The sequence below is a fragment of the Engystomops pustulosus genome, chromosome 1 (genome assembly GCF_040894005.1).
Source record: "Engystomops pustulosus chromosome 1, aEngPut4.maternal, whole genome shotgun sequence".
Classification (NCBI taxonomy): Eukaryota; Metazoa; Chordata; class Amphibia; order Anura; family Leptodactylidae; genus Engystomops; species Engystomops pustulosus.
The window spans coordinates 13,816,956-13,844,245 of record NC_092411.1 but is presented as its reverse complement, the minus strand read 5'-3'; the positions used below and the strand labels follow the sequence as shown (position 1 = coordinate 13,844,245).

Genomic DNA, 27,290 nt, shown 5'->3' with positions numbered 1-27,290 from the left:
TATGTATGTATGTATGATTTACCCTTTAAAGACAATCAGAACGAGGCCCGTATTGTGTTTCCATCCCTTTTCTTACCAGAAAGTTGTGGTATTTTCTGCTCTGAAGCTACTTGTCAAACATCTTTCTCAGCAGCAGTGAAATGGGCAGACACTATTCTCTTCCTTTGTCATAAAGTGGAGTGCTATTTAGGATGCCCTATAATTTCCAAGAAGCAAAGTGTTCTCTAATTAATTTAGTAGAAAATTCAGTAAGGTCCCTAAATCTATATCCACAGAAAACTGGATAGTGAGTACATACAGGGCTATATAGTGAGTAGCTTGGCAGCTTTCATTACACGGAGGAACATGGAGAATGTTATAGGTAGTAGAAACCAGCAGTGAATCCATTACATAAAGTGTATTGTCTGTGCTGTGTACTAATAACATCTCCCTGCTAAGCAGAAAGGGTCCATAGAGCATACGATGGGGGAGGAAGCTGCCAAGGAGTCTATGACTTGTGATGCAGAGAGACAAAGAGTTCTGTAGAATCAGAGTCTAGAATGGAGGGACTTGTAGAGAACAGGGGAGATCTTGTACCTCACTGTTTTGTGTAGGAGACTTCTGCATCCACAGATCTGCACGGACTCCTCTCGCCTATCCGCTATACACATGATGCCCCCTCCTCTCTCCAGAATGAGCAGGAATCAGCAGCCTCTCCCCCTCTGTGAGTCGGTAGAGTTGTTTACAGGACAGTTTCACAGTGATGATCAGCACAGCCAGGAGACACCGTTGCGGCAGGAATAGCCTAAACGGATGAGGATAGCAAAGTAACTGCTGCACATAGGTTATCAAGATAATAGGCAAGGTTGTCCTACATCCCAAGAGCTATTGATTTGTGAATATAAAAAATATATATATTGGGGTTGCGCTGTGCCGTACGCCCACAGTGACTATAAGCCCCTCCTCCCCCCCATGTGGACTATCTTTAGAATTACAGTTTGATGATAATTTTGACCATCCTCTCTTTCCATACCTGTAATTTTTGTAGGCCGATATACCAAATAGATTTGAGATGAAACTTCATAGAAACAACATCTTTGAGGAGTCGTACAGAAGGATAATGTCTGTGAAGCGGCCCGACGTCCTGAAGGCCCGGCTATGGATAGAGTTCGAATCGGAGAAAGGTCTGGATTATGGCGGCGTCGCCCGAGAATGGTTCTTCCTGTTGTCCAAAGAAATGTTCAACCCGTATTATGGACTTTTTGAATATTCCGCAACGTAAGTCACTTCTCTATGTAAGGACTTGGCACAGATTATATGGAGACTGCAATGTACTATGCCACGGCTGTTACCAAGATGGAGCCTTTGTCTTCTGGCTTTGTTCTGCCAACATAGCTGGGGGGGGGGGTCTGGGGTGTTGGAAATCCATTGGCCAGACATTAGTAGGTCATCAATATCAAAAGCGCCAGAGACCTGGCACCAGCAGGCAGTTGGTTTGGGGTTCTTGGCCCTCATCATTACAGAGCAGGAGCATATCACATTAGGGACAGGGGACATAACACCCAAATTTTCTACAAAATTGTAGTGATTTTTGATCTTTTATGCTGTAAATTCCGGCTTGGCCGATGGTCTACGGCTCCAAAGTCACAGCATTGTGTAACTACGGTACTGTCGATCCATGGTGAGACCGGATATCACTACCATGTAGTGACTATGGTTCGAGAAAATGACTCTATAACAGTGATGGCTAACCTATGGCACTGGTGCCAGAGGTGGCACTCAGAGCCCTTTCTGTGGGCACTCAGGCCATCACCAGAGATGAGTCCAGGTATCTTCCTGCAGTCCCAGACAGCCCAGGACTTGCTGTGCACAGAGCTATTTTAAAGTGACAGCTGTACCTGGGACTATTTTCTGCTTTATCGGTGCCTCAGGGGCTGGTATCAATGAAAACTGTGACAGAGAAGGGAGTATAAATCACAAATTACATTTCTGTGTTGGCACTTTGCGATAAATAAGCGGGTCTTTGTTGAAGTTTGGGCACTCGGTCTCTAAAAGGTTTGCCATCACTGCTCTATAACATGGTCCTGGCCTTCAAAATCCGTCCTATTCTATGTTAAAAGGAACCTGTCAGCAGCTTTTACTGGATTAAAAGTTATGGCATGAAATAAATTGTTGGGGGAGACGACCTCTACAATTTTATAGGACCTAGAAACATACTGTTGGTGTCATATTAAAGATAAGAATTTCATCTTTAAGACTGCATCAGGCTTGCAGTTCTTTGATTTACAGAGATGGAGCAAATTCCATCTGTGTTTTTAACAGTCTATAACTCCAGGTGTTTAGCTCGCAGAACCATAAACCTGAAAAAAAAGAGATGATTCTTTTCTTTAATATGACACCATGCTATAGAACTGAAGACGGGGGTGACTGTCGACCTGCAGAATCGAAACTTGACTCCTCTTAGGTAAAATATGACTCCTTTCTGCTCATTTTTGTGACTTTGGAGGAGGTTTTTTTTTTTCATAGATAAACGGGGGAAATTTCACATAAGAGGAATTCTAGAAATGACATTTCATGCCCTGTCTGATGGAGATAGGAGTTTAATGAAGTAAAATCTGGTGACCGGTTCCCTTTAAACTTGATTATTCAGTCCAGGTCTAAATTTAAGATGTGTGTGACATCTCATAGCTTTTATATCTCTCCACAGGGACAATTACACTCTTCAGATAAACCCCAACTCCGGTCTGTGTAATGAAGACCATCTATCGTATTTCACGTTTATCGGGCGGATCGCCGGCCTCGCAGTGTTCCATGGGAAACTATTAGACGGTAAGTGAGATCATTGAGCCCACGTCTTCTGTTATATGTCTACGGAGCTTATGAAATTCGCTGCAGTTTACAAGAAGTTTATTACTTTTCTGTCCTGCGATGGTAATTTACATCTTTTACAAATTCTTAGGTTTCTTCATCCGTCCGTTCTACAAGATGATGCTGGGAAAACAGATAACGCTGAAAGATATGGAGTCTGTGGTATGTAATTGTATAGGATGAGGTGCGGGGGGGTTTGGTTAATCCAGGCGTACACTTGGCACGGACAACTTCTCCATATACATGAATACAAAATCCGGGCCAAAATCCGATCGCGTGCGACACAATCCTAGCGCAGACACTTGTTAAATGCCTGTCCAAGCCGTGCAATCCCCGAAAAAGGTGCAAAGTCTGGTGAAAGTGCAATCCACGACCCTTGGTAAATGAGTCCAATTGTTTGCCCATCCATACTAGTGGCTGGGGCAGGTATTACAACCAGTCCCATATAATATTAGTGGTTAGACCCCCCCCCCCCCCCACTGATCAAGCCACGGTGCCCGATCCTGGAGAACTTCTCCTACTAATATTTGTGACAAACCTCTGCCTGCATTGTGGGGGAGCGCGTGGCTCATCTCAGAGAGTGGATTTATGAAGCCTCGGAACAATTCTGACATCTCCTGATCCACATTGTGAGAGAATAATAATAATATTTATTTGCATAGCGCCATCAAATTCTGCAGAATATGAGCCACCTCTTGAGAATGTGTTTCTCTCTTTACAGGATAGTGAATATTACAATTCTCTAAAATGGATCTTAGAAAATGACCCCACTGAGCTGGATCTCAGGTTCTGTATAGATGAAGAAAACTTTGGTCAGGTAAGTAACTTGTACAGGGTTGCTTTGGGTTGCTTTGGGTTGCTTTGGGTTGCTTTGGGTTGCTTTGGGTTGCTTTGGGTTGCTTTGGGTTGCTTTGGGTTGATGAATAGTGAGACCGATCTGGACTCGGGTTACGGTGTGGGAACCCCTTTCCCGGTATGTGATGGGTTCGGACCTGGTACAGCTTTTGCATTGGAGCTTCTGGTTACACTTCTATAAAGTTGTGTCCCGCCGCTCCAGCCTTCAGCATAACATGTGTTGACCGCTTACGACCCCCGGCCCACCTTCGGGGACTGGTAGTAGATAAGATTTTTTGATATTTGTGAATAAGAGGATAGACGTTATCCCTGTCATTTTATTTCAGCAAAATTTTATGCTTTATTTTTCAGACGTATCAAGTCGATTTAAAGCCAAACGGGTCAGAGATGGTCGTGACGAATGACAATAAGAGGGAATACATCGAGTAAGTGGTCTCATTAGTGATACGTTTACCCCCCATAAACGCAAAACCGCACCCGGGGCACAGCTGTGCGACGTGTGGTCTATGGCGCTGAACACAGAACTGATGGAGCTGGATCCATTCTGTTGGGTTCATCACTTTTGAACAACAAGAGATACTACAGATCTGATTGTAGGAGTATATTTCTGCTCTTCTCTGAAGCCACATGACCATCTTCCCATTGTAAAAACTTGTCTTATACTGAATATGGCGGCTTTCAAAATGGGGACCATGTCCAGACCCCCTCACCCGGTGCATTTTGTTCTATAAATAAAAGGGAGTCATAGGGCTTTTCACTTATCCAGTGTATGTATATGTATATATTGGACTTCCCCTTTAAATGTACCAACATAATCTATCATGGTAAAGCAGGGACACTTACTGATAGATCCGAGCACCGTGGCTGTGGTAATCTTCTTATATTTGTTATCCATGGCTTCCTTCCTTCTAAAATCAACTTTAAAAATGATGCTAATAAGCCAGAAGGGCTCATGGTGATACCGGAGCCCTTCCATGCTGTAGCTTCACAGGCTCTTACACTGTGCAGGAGCAGTTTTCTTCTGCCACTGTGTGAGATTACAGCAGGCAGATGGAGGGGGGAGAGAAAGTGTAACAGCCTCTGAAGCTACAGCACAGAGGGGCTCTGGTAGCATAATGATAAAAATTGATTTTAGAAGCCATGGATAAGAAATATATAAGCAGATTCCACAGTCCCGGTGCCTGGATCTATGAGTAATGTCCCTGGTTTATCAGGATGGATAATGATGATAGATTTCCTTTTTTTTCTACTGGTTGTATGAAGCCTGAGATGTAGCAGTGATGTCTCCACACCTTCTATATGTCATTATCACACATGACATTGCTGATCGCCCCCCGGCTGTGACTCTCCTTAATAACATCACTGAATCATCAGGGGGGTAGAGAATCTCACCTGCTCCAGCGCAGCCTTCTCCAGGAGATGGAGGTTTTGTTGTACGTTATAGGAGCTGTATATGGTGGTGAGAAACGTACGAGATCTATATGTAGAAGCTGAACCCTATAGATGTGTAACAGGATGATGTTCTCTTTCCAGCCTCGTCATCCAGTGGAGATTTGTGAATCGGGTACAGAAACAGATGAACGCGTTTTTAGAAGTAGGTTCCCTTTGCTATCTGTATCTTATATCTGTATCTATATTAGTGTATGTGCCTGCATTGTACTGACATGGTCCCTGGTGGGAAGGGTGATCGCCTATAAGGAAGCCACTGCCCCACACCTCTCCCAGCATATTGTGTCCCATGTATAGGAAACCTTTATATAGATATACAGTAATTGTAATTCAAACATTCTTCTATATCTGCAGCCCAGGTATTGTCCCAGAAGATCTGTGTTATTACATCTTTATGTATGTGGTTAGTAGCAGCAGGACTGTGATATATGGTCCTACTGCTACTATTATCAAACACAAAGGCAGGATTACACTGCTCTCCAGGGGTCATACCTAGCACTGTCTGTAGAGCACTAAGAGCACAGCAGTGGGAGGACACACCCCTAGTGCACTTGGAGAAGCTACAGTCCTTGGAATATTAACTGGAAAGTAAACTGGGGGTGTTGTGCTTAGCTCTCAGCAGCCAGTGTCGGGTATTGTCCCTGGAGAGATGTGGTCCTGCTACCACTTAAAATATAATCAATATAAAAAAAGTAGATTTCATTCACTTCCATACTAAACATGTTACTTTTGTTGTCATAGGCATGCAATACTGTTATGTTATCTGCATTGTAAAATGAAAAATCCATAAAAAGATTTTAAAAACAAAAATTATAAGCAACTGTTTGATTACACATTTCACCAGGGACAATACTTAACAATGGCTGCAGAGTACTAAGAGCACAGCAGTGTGAGGAAGCTACAGTCCTTAGAATATAAATCCATATAAGTACACTGGGGTGTGTCCTCACACTGCTGTGCGCTAAGCTCTCTGCAGCCAGTGTCCCTGGAGAGATGTGTATTCAGACCTTTGTGTATGTTGTTATTAGCAGCAGGACTGTGATTATATGGATTTATATTCCAGGATTGTAACTTCTCCAAGTGCACTGGGGGCGTGTCCTCACACTGCTGTGCTGTTAGCTCTGTGCTATGAGCTCTTTGATGCTCCTCTCATTTGCAGTGAGTTATAGCAGGCTTCTGAATATTAAAGTAGTAACACCGAGGTAAGGGTGGTGGAGCCGCTAAGAGCACAGCAGTATGAGGACAGCCCCCATTTTTCCAGTCCTGCTGTCTACAGTGCTGCATAGTAACCACTGCTGATCAGATCTTTCATAATTGACACTTTTTCCTATGAATACATAGATGTACCAGACTTTTCTTCTCCATTTCTGGGGGAGTAGTGGTGGAATTGTGTTATTTGCCATCCACCTAATAAATACTGTAAGATTTTAGTTTTTTTGTTTGTTTTTTCATACCATTATATGGTACCAGATAAGTTTAGATCACACAAAAACAAGCCCTTATACAATGACCAATGACATCCTGAGGTTTTGCTGTAGGGTCCTGTGACTTTCTGTAGGGATATATATGTGCTGGTGTGCAGGGTCAGCTCCAGGTGTCAGTAGGGCCCTGGGCGACAGAGCCTCAGTGGGCCCCTTTGCAGTGAACTCAGGTGGCGGCATAAAATATTCTGAAACTAAAACAGTCTCCTGTTCCCAAAAATATTCCATAATTTATCATACAAAACAGCGCCCTCATGGTTATTTTAACCCCCCCCCCCTCACCCTGTTCCTTATGGACAGCCTTATGTGGGCCCCCAGCAGTTCTGTGGCCCGGTATGCCCAGTGCTGGCACCATCCCTGATGGAGTTAAACCACTAATCAGGGTAAACACAATTTCTACTATTTTATTATAATTTTTCTGTTTTTATTTTTCTATATATTCAGGGATTTACTGAACTCATTCCTATTGATCTGATAAAGATTTTTGATGAAAATGAACTTGAGGTAAGTGTCCTCTCCACCATATCGACATCCTGTGCAAGTGCAATGCGTTTTTCACGTATCAATTGCCATAGAAAAGATAGAGCTCAGTCCTGAGTCCATTTCATGCGCGTTATCTGTGCGTGAAAAACACATTGAAAATGCATAAAAAACCTGCGTGAAAAACTGAGACACTGAACAAACTCTGATGGAAAACTGATTTAACTCTGATGAAAAATGTCAGTTTTTCACTGACCAAACCCTGATCGCACCCTGATCAGACTCGGACGTGATCTGCAACGCAAGTGTGGAAGAGGCCTTACTGCCCCAATCCTTTACTGAGGTTTTAACTTTTTACATGTTTTTTTTCTATATTTTTTATATTAAAATGTAATGCTTTTTGCAAAATTCTGATTTAGTAGTTTTTTTGCGTGTTTTTCCTTTTTTATTTTTTTTTTCTTCTTTTCTTCCTCCTGCTTTTTTAATTATTTAGCTATATAATATTTATGCTCTTTGCTATATTTTTTTTTTAGTATATTTGTTATATTTAAGATTTTGTCGACATGTAAATACAGGCAGTCCCCTACTTAAGAACACTCGACTTTACATACGACCCCTAGTTACAAACGGACCTCTGGATATTGGTAATTTCCTGTACTTTAGTCTTAACTCCTACAGCTGTTTATTGTAGCCTATCACAGGTGTCTGTAATGAAGCTTTAGTGTTACTCCTGGTTCTTATGACAACCCAACATTTTTTAAAATCCAATTATCACAGAGACCAAAAAAGTTCTGTCTGGGGTTACAATGATAAAATATACAGTTCCGACTTACATACAAACTCAACTTAAGAACAAACCTACAGACCCTATCTTGTATGTAACCCGGGGACTGCGTGTAATATGAAACATCTGATAATCGCGTTCGCTGATAAAATGATGAAACTTCCATAGGATGATGTGATGTTTTATATTGTGTCTTATGTTTTTGCAGCTTCTGATGTGCGGCCTGGGAGATGTGGATGTAAATGACTGGAGGCAGCACACGCTGTACAAAAATGGTTATTGCGCCAACCACCCGGTAATCCAGTGGTACTGGAAGGTGAGGTCTCCTCCTGTTGTGTATGCTATTGTATAGCGTTGTGGTTGCCATAGATGTCACTGGATGTAACTGCAGGAGGGCAGGCACTGAACAAGCAGGGAGTGCTGGAGATTGTAGTTCTAAAACCTGCAGAATTTTGAATGCGGAGTCTAATACAGGTTTTATGGATACAGTGTATCCTGTCCTAACCTCCGGTGTCCTGTACAACCCTCTAAGGCCCAGCTCTGCGCAGTATGTCATTGCCTTTTTCTTATTTCTAGGCTCTTAGATCACAATCTTATCATTGTTCTTTTCAGGCGGTGCTGCTGATGGATGCCGAGAAACGTATCCGATTGTTGCAGTTTGTAACTGGGACTTCTCGAGTGCCTATGAACGGATTCGCAGAACTCTATGGTTAGTTTATAGAGAGAGCAAACCCTAAAATTGGAGGTGACCGTAGTAATCCGCTTCCAGAGCCCATTTAGGACAATACAAGTGTAAACCCCTCCGGGGGCAGCCCTCCATCTTGGAGGACTAGCATCTGTATATTAACAGTCCCTGTGTAATACCACTATTCTCCTGTAGGGCTAGCATCTGTATATTAACAGTTCCTGTGTAATACCAGTATTCTCCTGTAGGGCTAGCATCTGTATATTAACAGTCCCTGTGTAATACCACTATTCTCCTGTAGGGCTAGCATCTGTATATTAACAGTCCCTGTGTAATACCAGTATTCTCCTGTAGGGCTAGCATCTGTATATTAACAGTCCCTGTGTAATACCACTATTCTCCTGTAGGGCTAGCATCTGTATATTAACAGTCCCTGTGTAATACCACTATTCTCCTGTAGGGCTAGCATCTGTATATTAACAGTCCCTGTGTAATACCACTATTCTCCTGTAGGGCTAGCATCTGTATATTAACAGTCCCTGTGTAATACCACTATTCTCCTGTAGGGCTAGCATCTGTATATGAACAGTCCCTGTGTAATACCACTATTCTCCTGTAGGGCTAGCATCTGTATATTAACAGTTCCTGTGTAATACCAGTATTCTCCTGTAGGGCTAGCATCTGTATATTAACAGTCCCTGTGTAATACCACTATTCTCCTGTAGGGCTAGCATCTGTATATTAACAGTCCCTGTGTAATACCAGTATTCTCCTGTAGGGCTAGCATCTGTATATTAACAGTCCCTGTGTAATACCACTATTCTCCTGTAGGGCTAGCATCTGTATATTAACAGTCCCTGTGTAATACCACTATTCTCCTGTAGGGCTAGCATCTGTATATTAACAGTCCCTGTGTAATACCACTATTCTCCTGTAGGGCTAGCATCTGTATATTAACAGTCCCTGTGTAATACCACTATTCTCCTGTAGGGCTAGCATCTGTATATGAACAGTTCCTGTGTAATACCACTATTCTCCTGTAGGGCTAGCATCTGTATATGAACAGTTCCTGTGTAATACCACTATTCTCCTGTAGGGCTAGCATCTGTATATGAACAGTTCCTGTGTAATACCACTATTCTCCTGTAGGGCTAGCATCTGTATATGAACAGTTCCTGTGTAATACCACTATTCTCCTGTAGGGCTAGCATCTGTATATGAACAGTCCCTGTGTAATACCACTATTCTCCTGTAGGGCTAGCATCTGTATATTAACAGTTCCTGTGTAATACCACTATTCTCCTGTAGAGGCCGCTGATCTCTAGTTGGTTTGATTTACTGGGGCTATGGGTTCATGAAAAAAGCAGATATTATGGTCTACTAGTTGTCAGATGTTGTATCTGATGAACGTTCTTACAGAGAGGATCATTATACCGTAACTCTTCATATTGTCCTTTCTTCTTCTTCAGGTTCAAATGGTCCTCAGCTGTTTACAATAGAGCAGTGGGGGAGCCCCGATAAACTGCCCCGAGCGCACACATGGTAAGTCACGATCAGGCGCATGAAGTAAGGTGTCCAGTCGTTTCAACATGCTCATCCGCAGTAAAGCGAGATGTAATGGCATTTTATCAGGCGCATGCATTGTAAAGCGAGGTGTATGGTCCTTTTATCAGGCGCATGCATTGTAAAGCGAGGTGTATGGTCCTTTTATCAGGCGCATGCATTGTAAAGCGAGGTGCATGGTCCTTTTATCAGGTGCATGCATTGTAAAGCGAGGTGCATGGTCCTTTTATCAGGTGCATGCATTGTAAAGCGAGGTGTATGGTCCTTTTATCAGGCGCATGCATTGTAAAGCGAGGTGTATGGTCCTTTTATCAGGCGCATGCATTGTAAAGCGAGGTGTAGTGTCCTTTTATCAGGTGCATGCATTGTAAAGCGAGGTGTATGGTCCTTTTATCAGGTGCATGCATTGTAAAGCGAGGTGTAGTGTCCTTTTATCAGGTGCATGCATTGTAAAGCGAGGTGTATGGTCCTTTTATCAGGCGCATGCATTGTAAAGCGAGGTGTATACAACAGGAAAGCAAGGTGTTTGGTCCTTTTTTTAAGGCGCATGCGCAGATAAGCGAGGTGTATGGTCCTTTTTTCAGGCGCATGCGCAGAGTCCCAAAACCCTAAACATCAGATGCTTAATGTCAGTTTTGTGTGCCCCAACCTGCTGACAGTTTCCCATTAAAGATTAAGTGGGGGGAGAGGCTTACTATTAACCCTTGTATGATAAAGTTTAAAAATCAACTTAAATTAAAGTGTTTTTTTCTCGTGTAGCTAGAAGGCACCCCCCCCCCCTTCTCCCCACTGTTCAGATTTTGATGGGCTATTCTGACAAAATGGCAATGGTAAAATCTTTTGGATGACCCCTTTAAAGGAAAGGTTTTCTCGCTGTATTCACTCCTAGTGCTGCAGTGTGAATACAACTATAAGGTCATTAGAATCTGTGTTCCGGAATTTTGGTTAGAAGTTAATTTTCATGTATATCAAACCCAAGGGCTTTGGGGGCTATTAACAGAGCCTCTCCAGGGTTCAAGGCTCTTATACGCCCCCCCCCCCCCCCCCCCAATCTCTCTAAAGCACAGATTATGTGCTCTCTGCTGCTGCAAGATCTCAGCAGAGGGGAGAGAGCAGAAGGAGCAGGGAGTGGGTGGAGAAGTGCTCAGAGTGGGGGCACATAAGAGCCAGAACACCGCAGCCCAAGGGGCTCTGGTGATGCCCCTAGAATGCTTGGACTTGATTTGCATAAAGTTTGTCAGTCTTTAACTAAACTACAAGATCACAGCTCCTAATATACTTATAGATGTATTCGTATACTACTGCTGAATCTTCTTTTTCCCCATCAGTTCTGTATCTTAAATCTAGTAAATGTATCGGAGAATAAAGCTTTCCTTTCAGGGGGGGCTGTTTTCAGTCTTATCCTGCAGGTGGCGCTGTGTGGTTATAGTGACCCACACCACAGTGACCCCTACTGGTTACATGTAATCAATACACCGTGTCACCAAGTAGTCAGAGCTGCTCCGTATGTGAATCCAATGCCCCTAAACGCTCCGCTTTGCGTCTCGCTCATCCGCGCCATCCCTTTTCATCACCCTTAAGTAATGGACTTCATCTTTCTTTGTCCGCAGCTTTAACCGTCTAGATTTACCTCCTTACGACTCGTTTGAAGACTTACGAGAGAAGCTTCTCATGGCGGTGGAAAACGCTCAGGGATTCGAGGGCGTCGATTAGCGAAGACTCCACATCCCCCTCCTCCTCTCTCCTTCGACCACCTTATCGAGAAACGCATCTTTCGCTTGGAAACTTATAAAATGGACATTGCCAGTGACGAACCGGAGACTATTAAAAGCCGATTTTTTTTTTTTTTTTTTTTAAAGAAACTTTATTAGAAGATAAAACACAAAGACAAGAATGAAAGAAAATGGACAAAGGTGGCGCCACTGGCGCCGTTGATACATTGTGTCAGTTTACGTAGCCAATCCGAACACCCGATTTTTTTTTGTCTGTTGGCTACAACACTTACTTTGTCTGCGGGTGTCGGTGGAAAGCCATGGCTTCTTTGTAGGACGAGATAAATTTTTTTCTGGTAAGATGGTACAATTTTTTTTCCACTCGGACGTCGCTGTGCCAACTGTGAACCGATTTTCCGGTCTTTGATTGAAGAGCCCCCTTCCCCGAGACGCTGGTTCTGCCGTGCAGCTTCCTCAGTGCGGGCGTCTCCAGCTTCTGATACGGACTTTGTGGGAACGGTACCGCTCCGATCTCTGCGCCAATCACGAGCCGTTCATTGTATACTTAGATTACATTTCAGGAGGACTTTCTCTATTTATGTGGTGCCAGACCCCCCCCCCCCACCTCTTTAAACAATCGTATTTTACAAAAAAAAGCAAAAAAAAAAACCTAAAAAAACTTTCTAATGACAAAATGAATGGAAACGAATCACGTGGAAGGTATAGTATTACATCCGTGTTTACTTTTTAAGATGATTTCGACCTATTTTTCAAATTTTACTTCAATATGATTAAAGCTGTATTCTCCAAAAAAACAAAAAAAAAAACAAAAAATAACCGTTCTTTGTGCCGCCATCTTGGATTGGGGGTTTCTGATTGTTACGATGTATCACTTGTCACTTCCCTACTTTATCTTTTGTAGTGAAACCTTTTGAAGGACGCAGTGTTGGTCGTCTATAGTGAACGTTGAGTCACTTGGTAAATACTTGTTATAAATTGCTCCAGAGCTGCACTCACCATTCTGCAGGCTGTTAGTGGAACCAAGTTTGGTGGCTTAGGATCTGTCCACTTTATCTTGGAGCCTTTTGTTTCAGGTCTCCATAAGGCTCCATAGATCTTCTCTTCTATTTGGGCGCCGTTAGACCTTTTATGTTATTTCCGTATAGAAAATGACCATCTCCCATTGGACGTGTATATGTCAGGAATTACACGAAGGCTCTAACATAATGTGAACAGGGTCTACAAGCAGTTTTCAAGGAATTTTAAAAAAAACCCTATGGGGGACCAAGGTTGGGGTAAGCAAATGCAAAGTGGTCTGGCAATCTTTTCAGAGCAAAAAAGTGTCAGGGGTCATATGGGCGTGGTCCACTGACACCAATGATTGGGTGCAGACCCCCAGGAGTGTCTGTGCTCAGACAACTGCTGCAAAACTGGAACTGGGACTTTAGTATAAGCAATAAAATAATAAAGTTGACACTTCTCTGGACACACTGGAGTTTTTCATGGTTTCTAGAAAACCCCTTTAACTTAGAGGTTGAAAAACATGGCAGCTTTTTTCAAAAACGGCGCCACACCTCATTATGGTTTGTGGAGGTATTGCAGCTCCGCAGTACAGTGATGAATAGAGCTTAGTTGCAGTATCACACACCACCCGTGGTCAGGTGGGGAGCTGTTTTCAGCAGAAAGATGTCATGATTTTCCAATCCCTGGCCAACCCCTTTAATGTTTCCTAGACACCCATTATAAATTAGTACCAGGGGCCCCACCGACCACGTACCATTAGTTATAATAGTGTCCATGTGTCTAAGAGGCCCCATGAGAGACCACCGCTTGGGCCCAACAACTTGGCTACCCCTCTGTTGTTGCACTGAATTCTGGGAGAGTGTGTGTTTATTTTCCCACATCACATAACAATGCAAAAACCTTCCAGAATATCACTCAGTTCTATGCAGACACTGAACAAGCAGGTCACTGGGTGTGAGCTCAGAAGCCTGTACATTATAGAGTGCAGCAGTGTATGGGATTTGGAACAACATTGTTATATGTATTTATCCAGATACTCAGCGTTTTACATATAGACTATTCCTAACTCCAGCAGAAGACTTCTGCTATAAAAGGGCGTGTCATAGGCTTCATTCTTGGTAATTTTACTTTTATTCTTATTTTAAGGCTCAGTATCTCTTACTCATACACCTGTGATCCGCTCAAGGCGACTCTGGAACCTGCTGTATAGAGTTACATTATAAAATTATATCTGCTGGTCGCTGCCACTAGAGGGAGCTGGAGAGCGTACTGCATGCAACATTATGAGCTTCTGAGCTCCCCCTAGTGGCTGCAGTTGAAATCCGATCTTTATTAAGGAAAACCCAAGATACACTAAGAAAATCTATAGACTTAATGTTCCATTTATTGATGACTCCTCCGGCCAACGAGACGATGATGTGTTCTGATGACGCAGATGATGTGAATGTTTAGAGGTTGATTTTTGTTCTTCTTACTTTGTGGACAGGCAGAGTGAAGGAAATGAGATGGGATCCCAGATGTGACTGTTTAGCCTTCGCTCCATCCATTTCTAAGGGACTTTGGGGATAGTCATTCTGTAAGTCTTCCCATAGAAGTGAATAGAGCATTGGTCATGTATGGACATCTGTATGGGACACTTCAGGGGACTTTTGGTCCACCAGCCTCAAGATCGCTGAAGTTTCCATCACTCAAACGCTCATCCCACACTTCCCACCAGAGAGGTTCAGACTCAGTTTGGATTCCTACACCTAAAATGGTTGTCACTGGGGATGAGTGGACCTTAACTTTAGGTTGGACAACCTCCATTGGCTAGCTGCCCCTAACCTAGACATGTTGCTTGAAGGTTGCAGAAGTTTTAAGCCCCTAGCAACTAGGTATGGCTGTGATTGGCCAGGAGTGTCCACCAGGATTCTATCTGACCAATCACAGCCATACCTGGTTGCTAGGGCATAAAGCTGCGTCATTGGGTGCTCTGCAGCCCATCAAGCAACATGTCAGGTTTAGGGAGAGCTGGAGAATGGAGGACACCGAACCGAAAGTTGTGGTCACTCATCTCTCCACGCCATGAGATTTGGCAGACAGCTGTTCCTTCAGACACCCCCTACTCATACACATGCAGACTTGGCCATGTGTGCATGTTTTCTCAACGCTGGTAGGGAATAGACCATCGTCCAATACCTCTAGTGGCCACACTGTACTCGCGGAGAGGCAAAATATGTATGACCACCATAAGGAGGATCAAGGGCAAGGCCACTTCCCAAGCCATGTCAATACAACACTTGTAGATACTGTTTGGTTCTTAATCTCTTCATCAGAAAAATCCTACCACCACCCAAGAACAAAGACTTGACCATTTTTATTATGCATAGTTTATGGCTGAAGAAACACGGAAACCCTACCCATGATGCTCTGTTGATCAGTTCCCATAATTTGATACAGTCCATGGCAGTAAGTGTAGCTGTAGTGTATTCTTCACGTTTCCACCCCTTCATATGTGAGCTCATAGACATCTCAACTACCAATCATGCCAACAAAAGTGCAAAAACACTCATCCGCCTGCACTTCTACCCCACTGGGCCCTTCAAGTATCCCAAAACAGTGGTCATATGTTGAGAAAATGCACTCCTGTCCCGTTCATATTCTATAGACCTAACACAGATTGTCTCCAAGGCCCGGGAAATATACAAAACATAATAGTTTTGCCCTAGCAGAGTCTTGTCGTTATGCAGATTGTGTAACCCCACCCCTGCAGAGCCATCAGCCTAGGGAAAGGCTTCTTTAATGGACATATGACCTGACAAGGATGAAAATTTGAGGTTGGGCGATTTAAATTTGGCCTCTGGAGGGCAGATAAGAGATTGATTTGTCTTGTCCCCAGCAGAACCCGTACTATTACACAGATTATGTAACCCCACCCCTGCGGAGCTGATAGTCTGTGGGAAGGGAAACCGTTCCATAATGGACTTATGGTGTACCAAGATTTGTATAGGCTGGTGCATTATTAGATTTATGTTTGGCTTGTGGAGGGTTAGCTGTTTCCCTTGCATTTTTTTGACCCAGTTTTACCAAACTATAGCACCAAATGCTAAAAAATTTGCAGCCCATGTTTTAAAAATTAGAGGGAAAATATTTTTATTATTCTGGGAAATTTAAAATAAAAATAAATGAATAATAAAATTTGCTTCGTTTATCAGTTTTCTCTTTATTTTATCGCAGTCCCCTTAAAATACAGAATAAAAACATCAAAATACTATAAAATAAACTTTGAATGTTATTTTAACCATTTTGGTTTTTTTTTTTTTTAATTTTTATAAAAGGAACACTCCAGGGTAATTTTGATAAACTTATTGCAGGGACTGCAGGGGCGGAGCATTAAAAACACTGCACAGCTCCACCCATGCAGAACCAATGCTGAGCAAAATCCAATTAAATTTGCAGAAAAAAAAAAATAAAAATTTCTTTTGATATCATTTGATGAACTTTTAACATTCACACCACCATGACAGACATCTTGTTGGACCAGTGATAACCGAAGTTCGTAATTTTAAAGGGGTTCTACACTATGTAATAAAACTTTTACTGAGCAACGGCGCCACCCCTGACCGTAGGTTGTATCTGACATTGCAGCTCAGCTCCATTAAAGAAAATTAGGACTGAGCTGCAATACCACACACAGCCTCAGGACTGGTGTGGCGCTGTTTTTGAGAAACATGTTTTTCTAACCCTGTACTATCCCTAGTCATTTTCTCTACAATTTATAATAAATATATAAATTAGAGTTTTCCTGACTCTGTAAATTTTTTTATTATTTGAGAATTGAACGGAAGCGATAGGAAACTATGTAAAAAAAATCTATTTTTTACTGCTACAAATTACTTGCTCCTACAAGGAATCACTGTGCTGGATTTGATGATCTAGAAAAAAGAATTCTGAACTATTTTGCTGACCATAGTCCAAAAAAATTTTTTAACGGAACCAAAAAATTTTTCCCATTTATCGGGTAGTGTCCTGTGTACACGAATACCCTGTATGTATGTTGGATTCCCTGACACTGATTTTCTAAAAAAATGTAAATACCAAGAAGCATCGATATTTCCGTTGGTCGGAAATGAAGATCCAAAAAGTGACATTGACCCAAAAAGTAATGTAAAAAAAAAAACATCTGGTCTTCTCCCCTGTGGTACATAGTGGCAGGTTGACACCCACTTGATGACATCACTGTGGCTTACTCTTCAGCCATTGGCTGCTTGAATCACACCATGTGATCTCAATAGTGACATCACAAAATCCCTCCCCTTTCAAAAGACAATGAACGTGGAAATACCGAAAAAAAAAAAAAAAAACTCAAAGTTGAATATTTTTACATATTTGGGTCAAAGAAACTCTTCACAATCACGGAACAAGGAAATACTTACATCTATGGCCGGCAATTAAAGGGGTTGTCCAGAATTTTAAAAACGTGGTTGCTTCCCTCTAGGAATACCACTTACTTTTTTCACTACAGCCAAGTTGTAATTCCCCACTTGGCCTGTAGTCAGTGGTGGCGCTGTTTCTGGAATAAAGCAGCCGTGTTTCTATAATTCTCAAATTTGCGGACAAAACTTTGTGCAATCTACATCTAAACACTAAATCCGTTGCGTCTCTTCTACCTATATATACGGTTTTACATCTAAATGAGAAAAGTCTGTGCAATTTCTATCTAGTTTTACGAATGTCATGAACTATACAACTCTCCCCCCCCCCCCCCGTCCCCCCCTTGTGGTATTTTTGTATCTTTTTGTACATTATAAACCCTAAACTATTAAAATTGGAATAGATCCATGAGGGGATGTTTTATAGCTGTAAAGAGGGAAAGGGGGAGGAGTCACGAATACAAAGTGGCAGGATGGCGCCACCGTTCTACTGTAACATCTCCTAGTCATCATCATCAATTGGGTTTACTTCTCGTTTAAGTGTTCTGCTCTCTGTTTTTTCTTAACCCGGATCTCGTCTTCGCATCTTGTCATTTTTCTTCTCTCGTCCTCTTAAAGGGAATGTATTTGCCAAATATATTTTTGCAGTTTTTTTTTCCCTTTTTCCAAATGTATAGGATATAAAACATTCCAAATACTGTACAAGATGATGCCTTTCATAGACCTGCGACGTCTCTCTCCGATTCTATACTGTTTTCATATGTATTTATTATAACGGGGAGGGCGGGGCAATGACGAGAACCATGTTGTAGCGGGCGTAACGTATGTATCTGGCGGCCGCTCCGTACCTGATGACTGTATAGCATATATAATGTATGGCTTCTGTATACTGCTTGTTTAACAGTTCTATAGCTTTATAAAGGGGTTTGATAGGACGATGACGATGATGATGATGATGATGACGACGACTTGCTGCTTCCCTCATGGAAAGCGATTTATATGTTGGAAATAAAAATGAAGGTGTTGTAATGAAATCTTGCCTATTGCTGAATATTTAATAAAATAATTCTGATATAAGAATCCTGCTGGGTGTGTGAATTATTTGTATATGGGACGGGGCGAGAGAACATACAGACCCACATCCACATATTGGGGGTCATTTACTAAGGGCCCGATTCACGTTTTCCTGACGTGTTACCCGAATATTTCCGATTTGCGCCGATTTCCCCTGAATTGCCCCGGGATTTTGGCGCACGCGATTGGATTGTGGCACATCGGCGCTGGCATGCACGCGACGGAAATCGGAACGAAAAACCAACGAATTCGGAAAAACCGCCGCATTTAAAAAAAAAAAAAGAAAAAAAAAGTGTCACGAGACTTGCACTTACCTTCACCAGGATTAGGGTGGTGAACTTGAGTGCATTTCAGCGGGCCTTGGGGAACTTCAGCGCAGCAGCGCCACCTGGTGGACAGCGGAGGAACTGCCTTAATGAATCCCGGCCGTACCCCAATCCACCGCAGAGAACGCGCCGCTGGATCGCTAATGGACCGGGTAAGTAAATCTGCCCCAATGTCTTTGGTCGGATTCAAACTTAGGAGCCTCCCCGATCCTGGAGGGGGGCGGAGCCTGTACAACCAGGTGGGTATGTGATGTCATAGAGGGGCGTCACTCACTCGAAGTCAAAGTGTAAAGTCACCGTGCACAAACCGTATATTACGTAAGGTGGTCATTAGGGAGGAGAAACTCTATTCCTTCATTTGGTACAAATCTGGCAATTTTTAAAAAAATTTTTACATTTTTTTCCAGGACTGAATCAAATCCACATTTTTTTAAAAAAAAAATTGTTCAGATGAATTAATGATTGTTTATAACTAGTGATGAAAGGACCCGAACCGCAATATTGTCAACTAGAAGTTTGTCGTACAGCTCACACCCCCCCTCCCCTCTCTCCCTTCCTCCCCTGCGCCGGCAATGACCACACGTGCCGATACTATGATCGAAGCCCCTTGTGACATCATCGGCATCCCAGCATTTACAAGGTAACACCTGTAGCAGATTCCTGACATTTTCGGATGTGGTTTTACCAGAGTATGGCGCTAGATGCAGAATATTTGCAGTCCATGTTTTACAAATGATAGGGGGGGGGGGAAATATTTTTCTATTAAATATTTTATTTTAACCATTTTATGCCTTCTTTTCTTTTTTTAAAGGAACGCTCCAGGATTATTTATTATTCTACGTTTGTGAAGGGGCGGAGCATTAAAAACCACTACACAGCTCCACCCACATACACACACTACCCGTTACTAAGCAAAATCCAATTAAATCTGCAAAATATATATATATATTTTTTTTAAATGTATTTTTTTATCACCTGGTGAACCTGTTACATTCACACCACAAATGCAGCCATCTTGTTATATCAGTGATAACCGTCCTCACCGATTTTACCTGGTTTTGTTTGGTCAAACGAATGTTTCCCCTCCCCCCGCCCCCCGCCCTGCTCCGGTAACATCCTTGACCGTCAAGCGTGCCGCCACTTACTCTAGGATCACCACTCCCCGTGATTGGGAAAATGGCTACTCTGTATGCCCCAGCATTGGAAGGGTAACACCTACAATTTGAATGTTACTGGTTGGGGATAAGCTTTCCGTTTCGGTACGCAAAGAACCAACGGAAACCAGATAAATCTCAAAAAATAAAAAAAAATTAAAATGTGTGTTCAATGACTAGAGGGGGCTGTATAACACTTTCCTGGACAATTAGAACAACACCAGTTCGGAATGATTGGTTTTGGACCCAAACCGAAACGGTTTGAAACGTGCAATGAGGCTTCAGTGAGTGGAATCCTGAGGGCGCGTTCACACGTTGCGCTTTGGTTGCGATTTCATTGCGTTTGCCTAATTACATTACTGTTCACGTTTGTTAATGCAATGTTAACAAAAAGCATGCATTAATATATTGTTAATGCATGTGTTAACGTTGCGTTTACAATGCGTTTTGTAAATGCAAATGTTAACAGTGATGTAATTAGGCAAATCGCCTCTCCTCACCTGATGTAATGCGTTTTAAAACGGAATGAAAACGCAACCAAAGCGCAACGTGTGAACGCACCGAGGGCGCGTTCACACGATGCATTTTGACCTGCGTTTTCATTGCGTTTTAAACGCATATACAACAGCTGAGGAGAGGTGATTTGCCTAATTACATCACTGTTAACATTTCCGTTTACAAAACGCATCGTAAACACGATGTTAAAGCATGCGTGTTAACACATGTGTTAACAAACGTAAACGGTAATGTAATTAGGCAAATTACCTCTCATCAGCTGTTGTAATGCGTTTAGAACGCAATGAAAACAACCAAAACGCAACGTGTGAACGCGCCCTCTGAACGGTCACATGTCGCGTTTACCGCATGCGTTTAAAACCTGCACTGCAACAGCTGAAGGGAGATTTGCCTAATTAAACAGCTGTTAACACTTGCGTTTACAAAACGCAAATGTTAACGCTTGTGTTTACGCATGCATTAACAGTTGTGTTTTGTATACCCACGTGTTAACAGCTGTATAATTAGGCAAATCACTCTTCAGCTATTGCAATGCGTTTTTAAACGCATGCGATAAACGCGACACGTGATTCTGAATGATTCTTGTGCGGTCCGTTCCATCATGGATAAAAGGGGACCTTGGTTTATCATAAGGAGTTTTGACCATCTCTGCATTCCCAGTCTGTTCTGGATCTTTGTTTAAAGATTAGAGGGACACTAAAAAGGTTTCAATAAAACCGGAGCCCTTGGACAATATACAATGTATCCAATAATTCTCTCTATTGACTACAATAATAATTGTGTAATGCTGCACGTTATACTGTGGAGGCGCTGTAGGCACGCTGAGCGCATGCTACCAGCTTCCTTCTCTGATTACTTATCATTCTTAGGGGAGTTGATCTTCTCACCCTGTTTTATGTTATATGCTGCGGATGCTTTGAACTTAAAGGGATTCTGCACAGTGGCCAACCCCTTTAAGAGATTGTAACGCTAAAATTCTGCCACTTTATCTCGTCATCCTATTTCCAATCATCGAATGTCATGGCAGAAGCCCCTGACCCACCTCGTCTGCCCTTTCACTGTTTTAGTTTAGTCTGCGGATGAAGCAACAGAAGGTCCAAAGATTAATTGTAAGATGTGGAAATCCAGAAGGTCCTGATAGCAGCGAGCGCTGGACGCTTCTACCCCGTGCTGGAGGGATCCACATTGATAGATGTCATGTTACATTAAAGGACATCTACCACCAGGATATACAAATGACCCTGAGGTGTTAAGGGAGCCTGGAGCCCCTCAGGCTCATTTGCATACAGTCCTTCATCCTGGTGGTAGATGCCCTTTAAGGGGTCTCTGCCGAGCTCACAAGCCAATGTGTGCACATAGTCCTATATCTACAATGGGGATTTTACATAAAGGTGATGCCCCACAAACACTGCAGCTGCCCATCACACTATACATAGACACAACCACCTGAGGTTCTGTCCATTACCAGGAACCGGATACATGTCCAGCTGCAAAACCGGCCACACACTGCAAACAGGTAACTGCGGGACAACACATCCCAACATGTACAGTAACAAACCGTGTCCACCTAACCCAACTAGGACAGGGCAAAATATGAAGATCCGTATCCCTGGTGGTCTAGGGTAAAGAAGGGATAAATATCAGTATCCTGGGTGGTCTAGGGTAAGGAAGGGCTTAATATCAGTATCCCTGGTGGTCTAGGGTAAGGAAGGGCTTAATATCAGTATCCTGGATGGTCTAGGGTAAAGAAGGGATAAATATCAGTTTCCTGGGTGGTCTAGGGTAAGGAAGGGCATAATATCAGTATCCTGGGTGGTCTAGGGTAAAGAAGGGCTTAATATCAGTATCCTGGGTGGTCTAAGGAAGGGCATAATATCAGTATCAGTGGTCTAGGGTAAAGAAGGGCTAAATATCAGTATCCCTGGTGGTCTAGGGCAAGGAAGGGATAAATATCAGTATCCTGGGTGGTCTAGGGTAAAGAAGGGATAAATATCAGTATCAGTGGTCTAGGGTAAGGAAGGGCTTAATATCAGTATCCTGGGTGGTCTAGGGTAAAGAAGGGATAAATATCAGTATCCTGGATGGTCTAGGGTAAGGAAGGGCTTAATATCAGTATCCTGGGTGGTCTAGGGTAAGGAAGGGCTTAATATCAGTATCCTGGGTGGTCTAGGGTAAAGAAGGGCTAAATATCAGTATCCCTGGTGGTCTAGGGTAAGGAAGGGATAAATATCAGTATCCTGGGTGGTCTAGGGTAAAGAAGGGATAAATATCAGTATCCCTGGTGGTCTAGGGTAAAGAAGGGCTTAATATCAGTATCCTGGGTGGTCTAGGGTAAGGAAGGGCTTAATATCAGTATCCCTGGTGGTCTAGGGTAAAGAAGGGATAAATATCAGTATCCTGGGTGGTCTAGGGTAAAGAAGGGCTAAATATCAGTATCCCTGGTGGTCTAGGGTAAGGAAGGGCTTAATATCAGTATCCTGGGTGGTCTAGGGTAAGGAAGGGTTTAATATCAGTATCCTGGGTGGTCTAGGGTAAGGAAGGGCATAATATCAGTATCCCGGGTGGTCTAGGGTAAGGAAGGGCATAATATCAGTATCCTGGGTGGTCTAGGGTAAAGAAGGGCTTAATATCAGTATCCTGGGTGGTCTAGGGTAAGGAAGGGCTTAATATCAGTATCCTGGGTGGTCTAGGGTAAAGAAGGGATAAATATCAGTATCCCTGGTGGTCTAGGGTAAGGAAGGGCTTTATATCAGTATCCTGGGTGGTCTAGGGTAAGGAAGGGCATAATATCAGTATCCCTGGGTGGTCTAGGGTAAGGAAGGGCTTTATATCAGTATCCTGGGTGGTCTAGGGTAAGGAAGGGCTTTATATCAGTATCCTGGGTGGTCTAGGGCAGTGATGGCTAACCTATGGCACTGGTGCCAGAGGTGGCACTCAGAGCCCTTTCTGTGGGCACTCAGGCCATCACCAGAGATGACTCCAGGTATCTTCCTACAGTCCCAGACAGCCCAGGACTTGCTGTGCACAGAGGTATTTTAAAGTGACAGCTCTACCAGGGACTATTTTCTGCTTTATTGGTGTCCTCAGGGGCAGGTATCAATGAAAGCTGTGACAGAGAAGGAGTATAAATCACAAATTAAATTTCTGTATTGGCACTTAGAGATAAATAAGCGGGTCTTTGTTGTAGTTTGGGCACTCGGTCTCTAAAAGGTTTGCCATCACTGGTCTAGGGTAAGGAAGGGCTTAATATCAGTATCCCTGGTGGTCTAGGGTAAAGAAGGGCTTAATATCAGTATCCTGGGTGGTCTAGGGTAAAGAAGGGATAAATATCAGTATCCCTGGTGGTCTAGGGTAAGGAAGGGCTTTATATCAGTATCCTGGGTGGTCTAGGGTAAGGAAGGGCATAATATCAGTATCCCTGGTGGTCTAGGGTAAGGAAGGGCTTTATATCAGTATCCTGGGTGGTCTAGGGTAAGGAAGGGCTTTATATCAGTATCCTGGGTGGTCTAGGGTAAGGAAGGGCTTAATATCAGTATCCCTGGTGGTCTAGGGTAAAGAAGGGCTTAATATCAGTATCCTGGGTGGTCTAGGGTAAAGAAGGGATAAATATCAGTATCCCCGGTGGTCTAGGGTAAGGAAGGGCTTTATATCAGTATCCTGGGTGGTCTAGGGTAAGGAAGGGCATAATATCAGTATCCCTGGTGGTCTAGGGTAGGGAAGGGCTTTATATCAGTATCCCTGGTGGTCTAGGGTAAGGAAGGGCATAATATCAGTATCCCTGGTGGTCTAGGGTAAGGAAGGGCTTTATATTAGTATCCCTGGTGGTCTAGGGTAAGGAAGGGCTTTATATCAGTATCCTGGGTGGTCTAGGGTAAAGAAGGGCTTAATATCAATATCCTGGGTGGTCTAGGGTAAAGAAGGGCTTAATATCAGTATCCCAGGGTGGTCTAGGGTAAAGAAGGGATAAATATCAGTATCCTGGGTGGTCTAGGGTAAGGAAGGGCATAATATCAGTATCCTGGGTGGTCTAGGGTAAAGAAGGGCTTAATATCAGTATCCTGGGTGGTCTAGGGCAAGGAAGGGATAAATATCAGTATCCTGGGTGGTCTAAGGAAGGGCATAATATCAGTATCAGTGGTCTAGGGTAAAGAAGGGCTAAATATCAGTATCCCTGGTGGTCTAGGGCAAGGAAGGGATAAATATCAGTATCCTGGGTGGTCTAGGGTAAAGAAGGGCTTAATATCAGTATCAGTGGTCTAGGGTAAGGAAGGTCTTAATATCAGTATCCCTGGTGGTCTAGGGTAAAGAAGGGATAAATATCAGTTTCCTGGGTGGTCTAGGGTAAGGAAGGGCTTAATATCAGTATCCTGGGTGGTCTAGGGTAAAGAAGGGATAAATATCAGTATCCCTGGTGGTCGAGGGTAAAGAAGGGATTAATATCAGTATCCTGGGTGGTCTAGGGTAAGGAAGGGCTTAATATCAGTATCCTGGGTGGTCTAGGGTAAAGAAGGGCTAAATATCAGTATCCCTGGTGGTCTAGGGTAAGGAAGGGATAAATATCAGTATCCTGGGTGGTCTAGGGTAAGGAAGGGATAAATATCAGTATCCCTGGTGGTCTAGGGTAAAGAAGGGATAAATATCAGTATCCTGGGTGGTCTAGGGTAAAGAAGGGCTAAATATCAGTATCCCTGGTGGTCTACGGTAAGGAAGGGCTTAATATCAGTATCCTGGGTGGTCTAGGGTAAGGAAGGGTTTAATATCAGTATCCTGGGTGGTCTAGGGTAAGGAAGGGCTTTATATCAGTATCCTGGGTGGTCTAGGGTAAAGAAGGGCTTAATATCAGTATCCTGGGTGGTCTAGGGTAAAGAAGGGATAAATATCAGTATCCCTGGTGGTCTAGGGTAAGGAAGGGCTTTATATCAGTATCCTGGGTGGTCTAGGGTAAAGAAGGGATAAATATCAGTATCCCTGGTGGTCTAGGGTAAGGAAGGGCTTTATATCAGTATCCTGGGTGGTCTAGGGTAAGGAAGGGCATAATATCAGTATCCCTGGTGGTCTAGGGTAGGGAAGGGCTTTATATCAGTATTCCTGGTGGTCTAGGGTAAGGAAGGGCATAATATCAGTATCCCTGGTGGTCTAGGGTAAGGAAGGGCTTTATATTAGTATCCCTGGTGGTCTAGGGTAAGGAAGGGCTTTATATCAGTATCCTGGGTGGTCTAGGGTAAGGAAGGGCTTTATATCAGTATCCTGGGTGGTCTAGGGTAAAGAAGGGCTTAATATCAGTATCCCGGGTGGTCTAGGGTAAGGAAGGGATAAATATCAATATCCTGGGTGGTCTAGGGTAAAGAAGGGATAAATATCAGTATCCTGGGTGGTTCTGGGCAGACAAGGGATAATTACCAGCATTAATAGAAGTTTACTATTGGCAGAGACTTGACTGAGATCAATAAATAACTTGATGTCTTGGCCATATAATTGATTAACATTCGCATTCTAAGTTATTTGGTTACTTTAAATGCTTTTGTATCAGTATCCCTGGTGGTCTAGAGCAGAGAAGAGAGTAATATCAGTATCTCAAGAGATCTTTGGGCAGAAAGAATCTTTTGGTTTGGATTAGAGAAGGGACATTTAACAACTTCCTTGGTTGCCCAGGACAGAAGACAGGTATACATTGTTGTCCCTGGTGGCCTGGGACAGAGAAGAGGTCAAGATGCAATTACTATCAGTATCCCTGACCAGTGGCGTAACTAGGAGAGACAGGCCCCCTAGCAGGCTACTGCATGGGCCCCCCCTTCCCACTTAAAAAATATTCATATTAGTATACTCACACATATAAATACAGTCATGTGCATATACACATACATACAGTGCCATATACAACATACTCACATACAGTGTATACAGACATCATATACACATCACAGTATACGTTATATACATATTATGCTGGACCCCTGCAGTACAATATCGATATAATGGTGCACATCCTCCATTCTTTATTGTGTCAGGTCAGATGACGGGGCCCCCTGACACTGCGGGCCCCATAGCGGCTGCTACCGCTGTAGTTACTCCCCTGTCCCTGAAGTTCTTTGGAAGAGAAGGGATTGATATCAATATCCATGGTGGTGCAGGGCAGTGAAGGGATTAATATTATGTGGTGATCTGGATTGAGATCAATATCAGTTTCCCTGTTGGCCTGAGGAAAGGGATTGTTATCATTTTAACAAGTGGTCTGTGGCAGAGACTTGATTTCTATCTGTTTTAGGCATAACATTGAATAATATCACTATCCATTGTTTTCTGTGGAAGAAAGTGGTTTGTTATTAGTATCCCTGGTGCTCTAGAGGAGAAAAGAGATCGATATCATTATCCCTGGTGGTCTAGAGGAGAAAATAGATTGATATCAGTATCCCTGGTGGTCTAGAGGAGAAAAGAGATCAATATCAGTATCCCTGGTGGTCTAGAGGAGAAAAGAGATTGATATCAGTATCCCTGGTGGTCTAGAGAAGAAATAATAAATATCAGTTTCTCTTGAGGTCTGGAGGAGAAAATGGCTTTTCATGGGTATCCCAGATACATGTTTAGTAGAGATATTTCAATATCCAAAGTCCCGTCGAATTGCCACCTTCTGGATGTAACCGCAGAACTTGCGCAGTATGAAATCATTGGAATTGCTGAAAATCTTAAGTGCTTTATATTGATCCCATGAAAGCTTTAACTGCATCTTAAAGGTGAGGCCGTCGTCATCCAGGATCGGCGCTCGTTAATCAGGCGACTGTAGAGGAAAGTCTGTGCCAATTGTCTCCCGGTATTTGAGAAAAGCTAAAAACACAATAATCTCTCTGATTGTGCCTGATGTCCTCCAGGAGAAGCTTCTTACAGACGGATCACCCAGTAACGTTATCTTATTAGCTAATTACCCTCCACCT

The 27,290-nt window shown here is 43.0% G+C and overlaps 1 protein-coding gene across 25 annotated transcripts in view; it reads left to right on the top strand.

The window, feature by feature from the left end:
• The window catches only part of NEDD4L (NEDD4 like E3 ubiquitin protein ligase), a 219,467-nt gene extending 207,471 nt beyond the window's left edge, over positions 1–11,996 (top strand). For all 25 annotated transcript variants that reach the window (XM_072133630.1, XM_072133621.1, XM_072133613.1 and 22 more), the window contains 11 exons: positions 1,028–1,257; positions 2,687–2,808; positions 2,939–3,009; positions 3,569–3,664; positions 4,054–4,127; positions 5,236–5,296; positions 7,077–7,136; positions 8,105–8,212; positions 8,509–8,605; positions 10,051–10,123; positions 11,755–11,996. In XM_072133630.1, the coding sequence (XP_071989731.1) occupies positions 1,028–1,257; positions 2,687–2,808; positions 2,939–3,009; positions 3,569–3,664; positions 4,054–4,127; positions 5,236–5,296; positions 7,077–7,136; positions 8,105–8,212; positions 8,509–8,605; positions 10,051–10,123; positions 11,755–11,857 (1,095 nt within the window). In that variant the 3' untranslated portion in view covers positions 11,858–11,996. The remainder of the gene's footprint in view (positions 1–1,027; positions 1,258–2,686; positions 2,809–2,938; positions 3,010–3,568; positions 3,665–4,053; positions 4,128–5,235; positions 5,297–7,076; positions 7,137–8,104; positions 8,213–8,508; positions 8,606–10,050; positions 10,124–11,754) is intronic.
• The last annotated feature ends 15,294 nt before the right edge of the window (positions 11,997–27,290 follow it).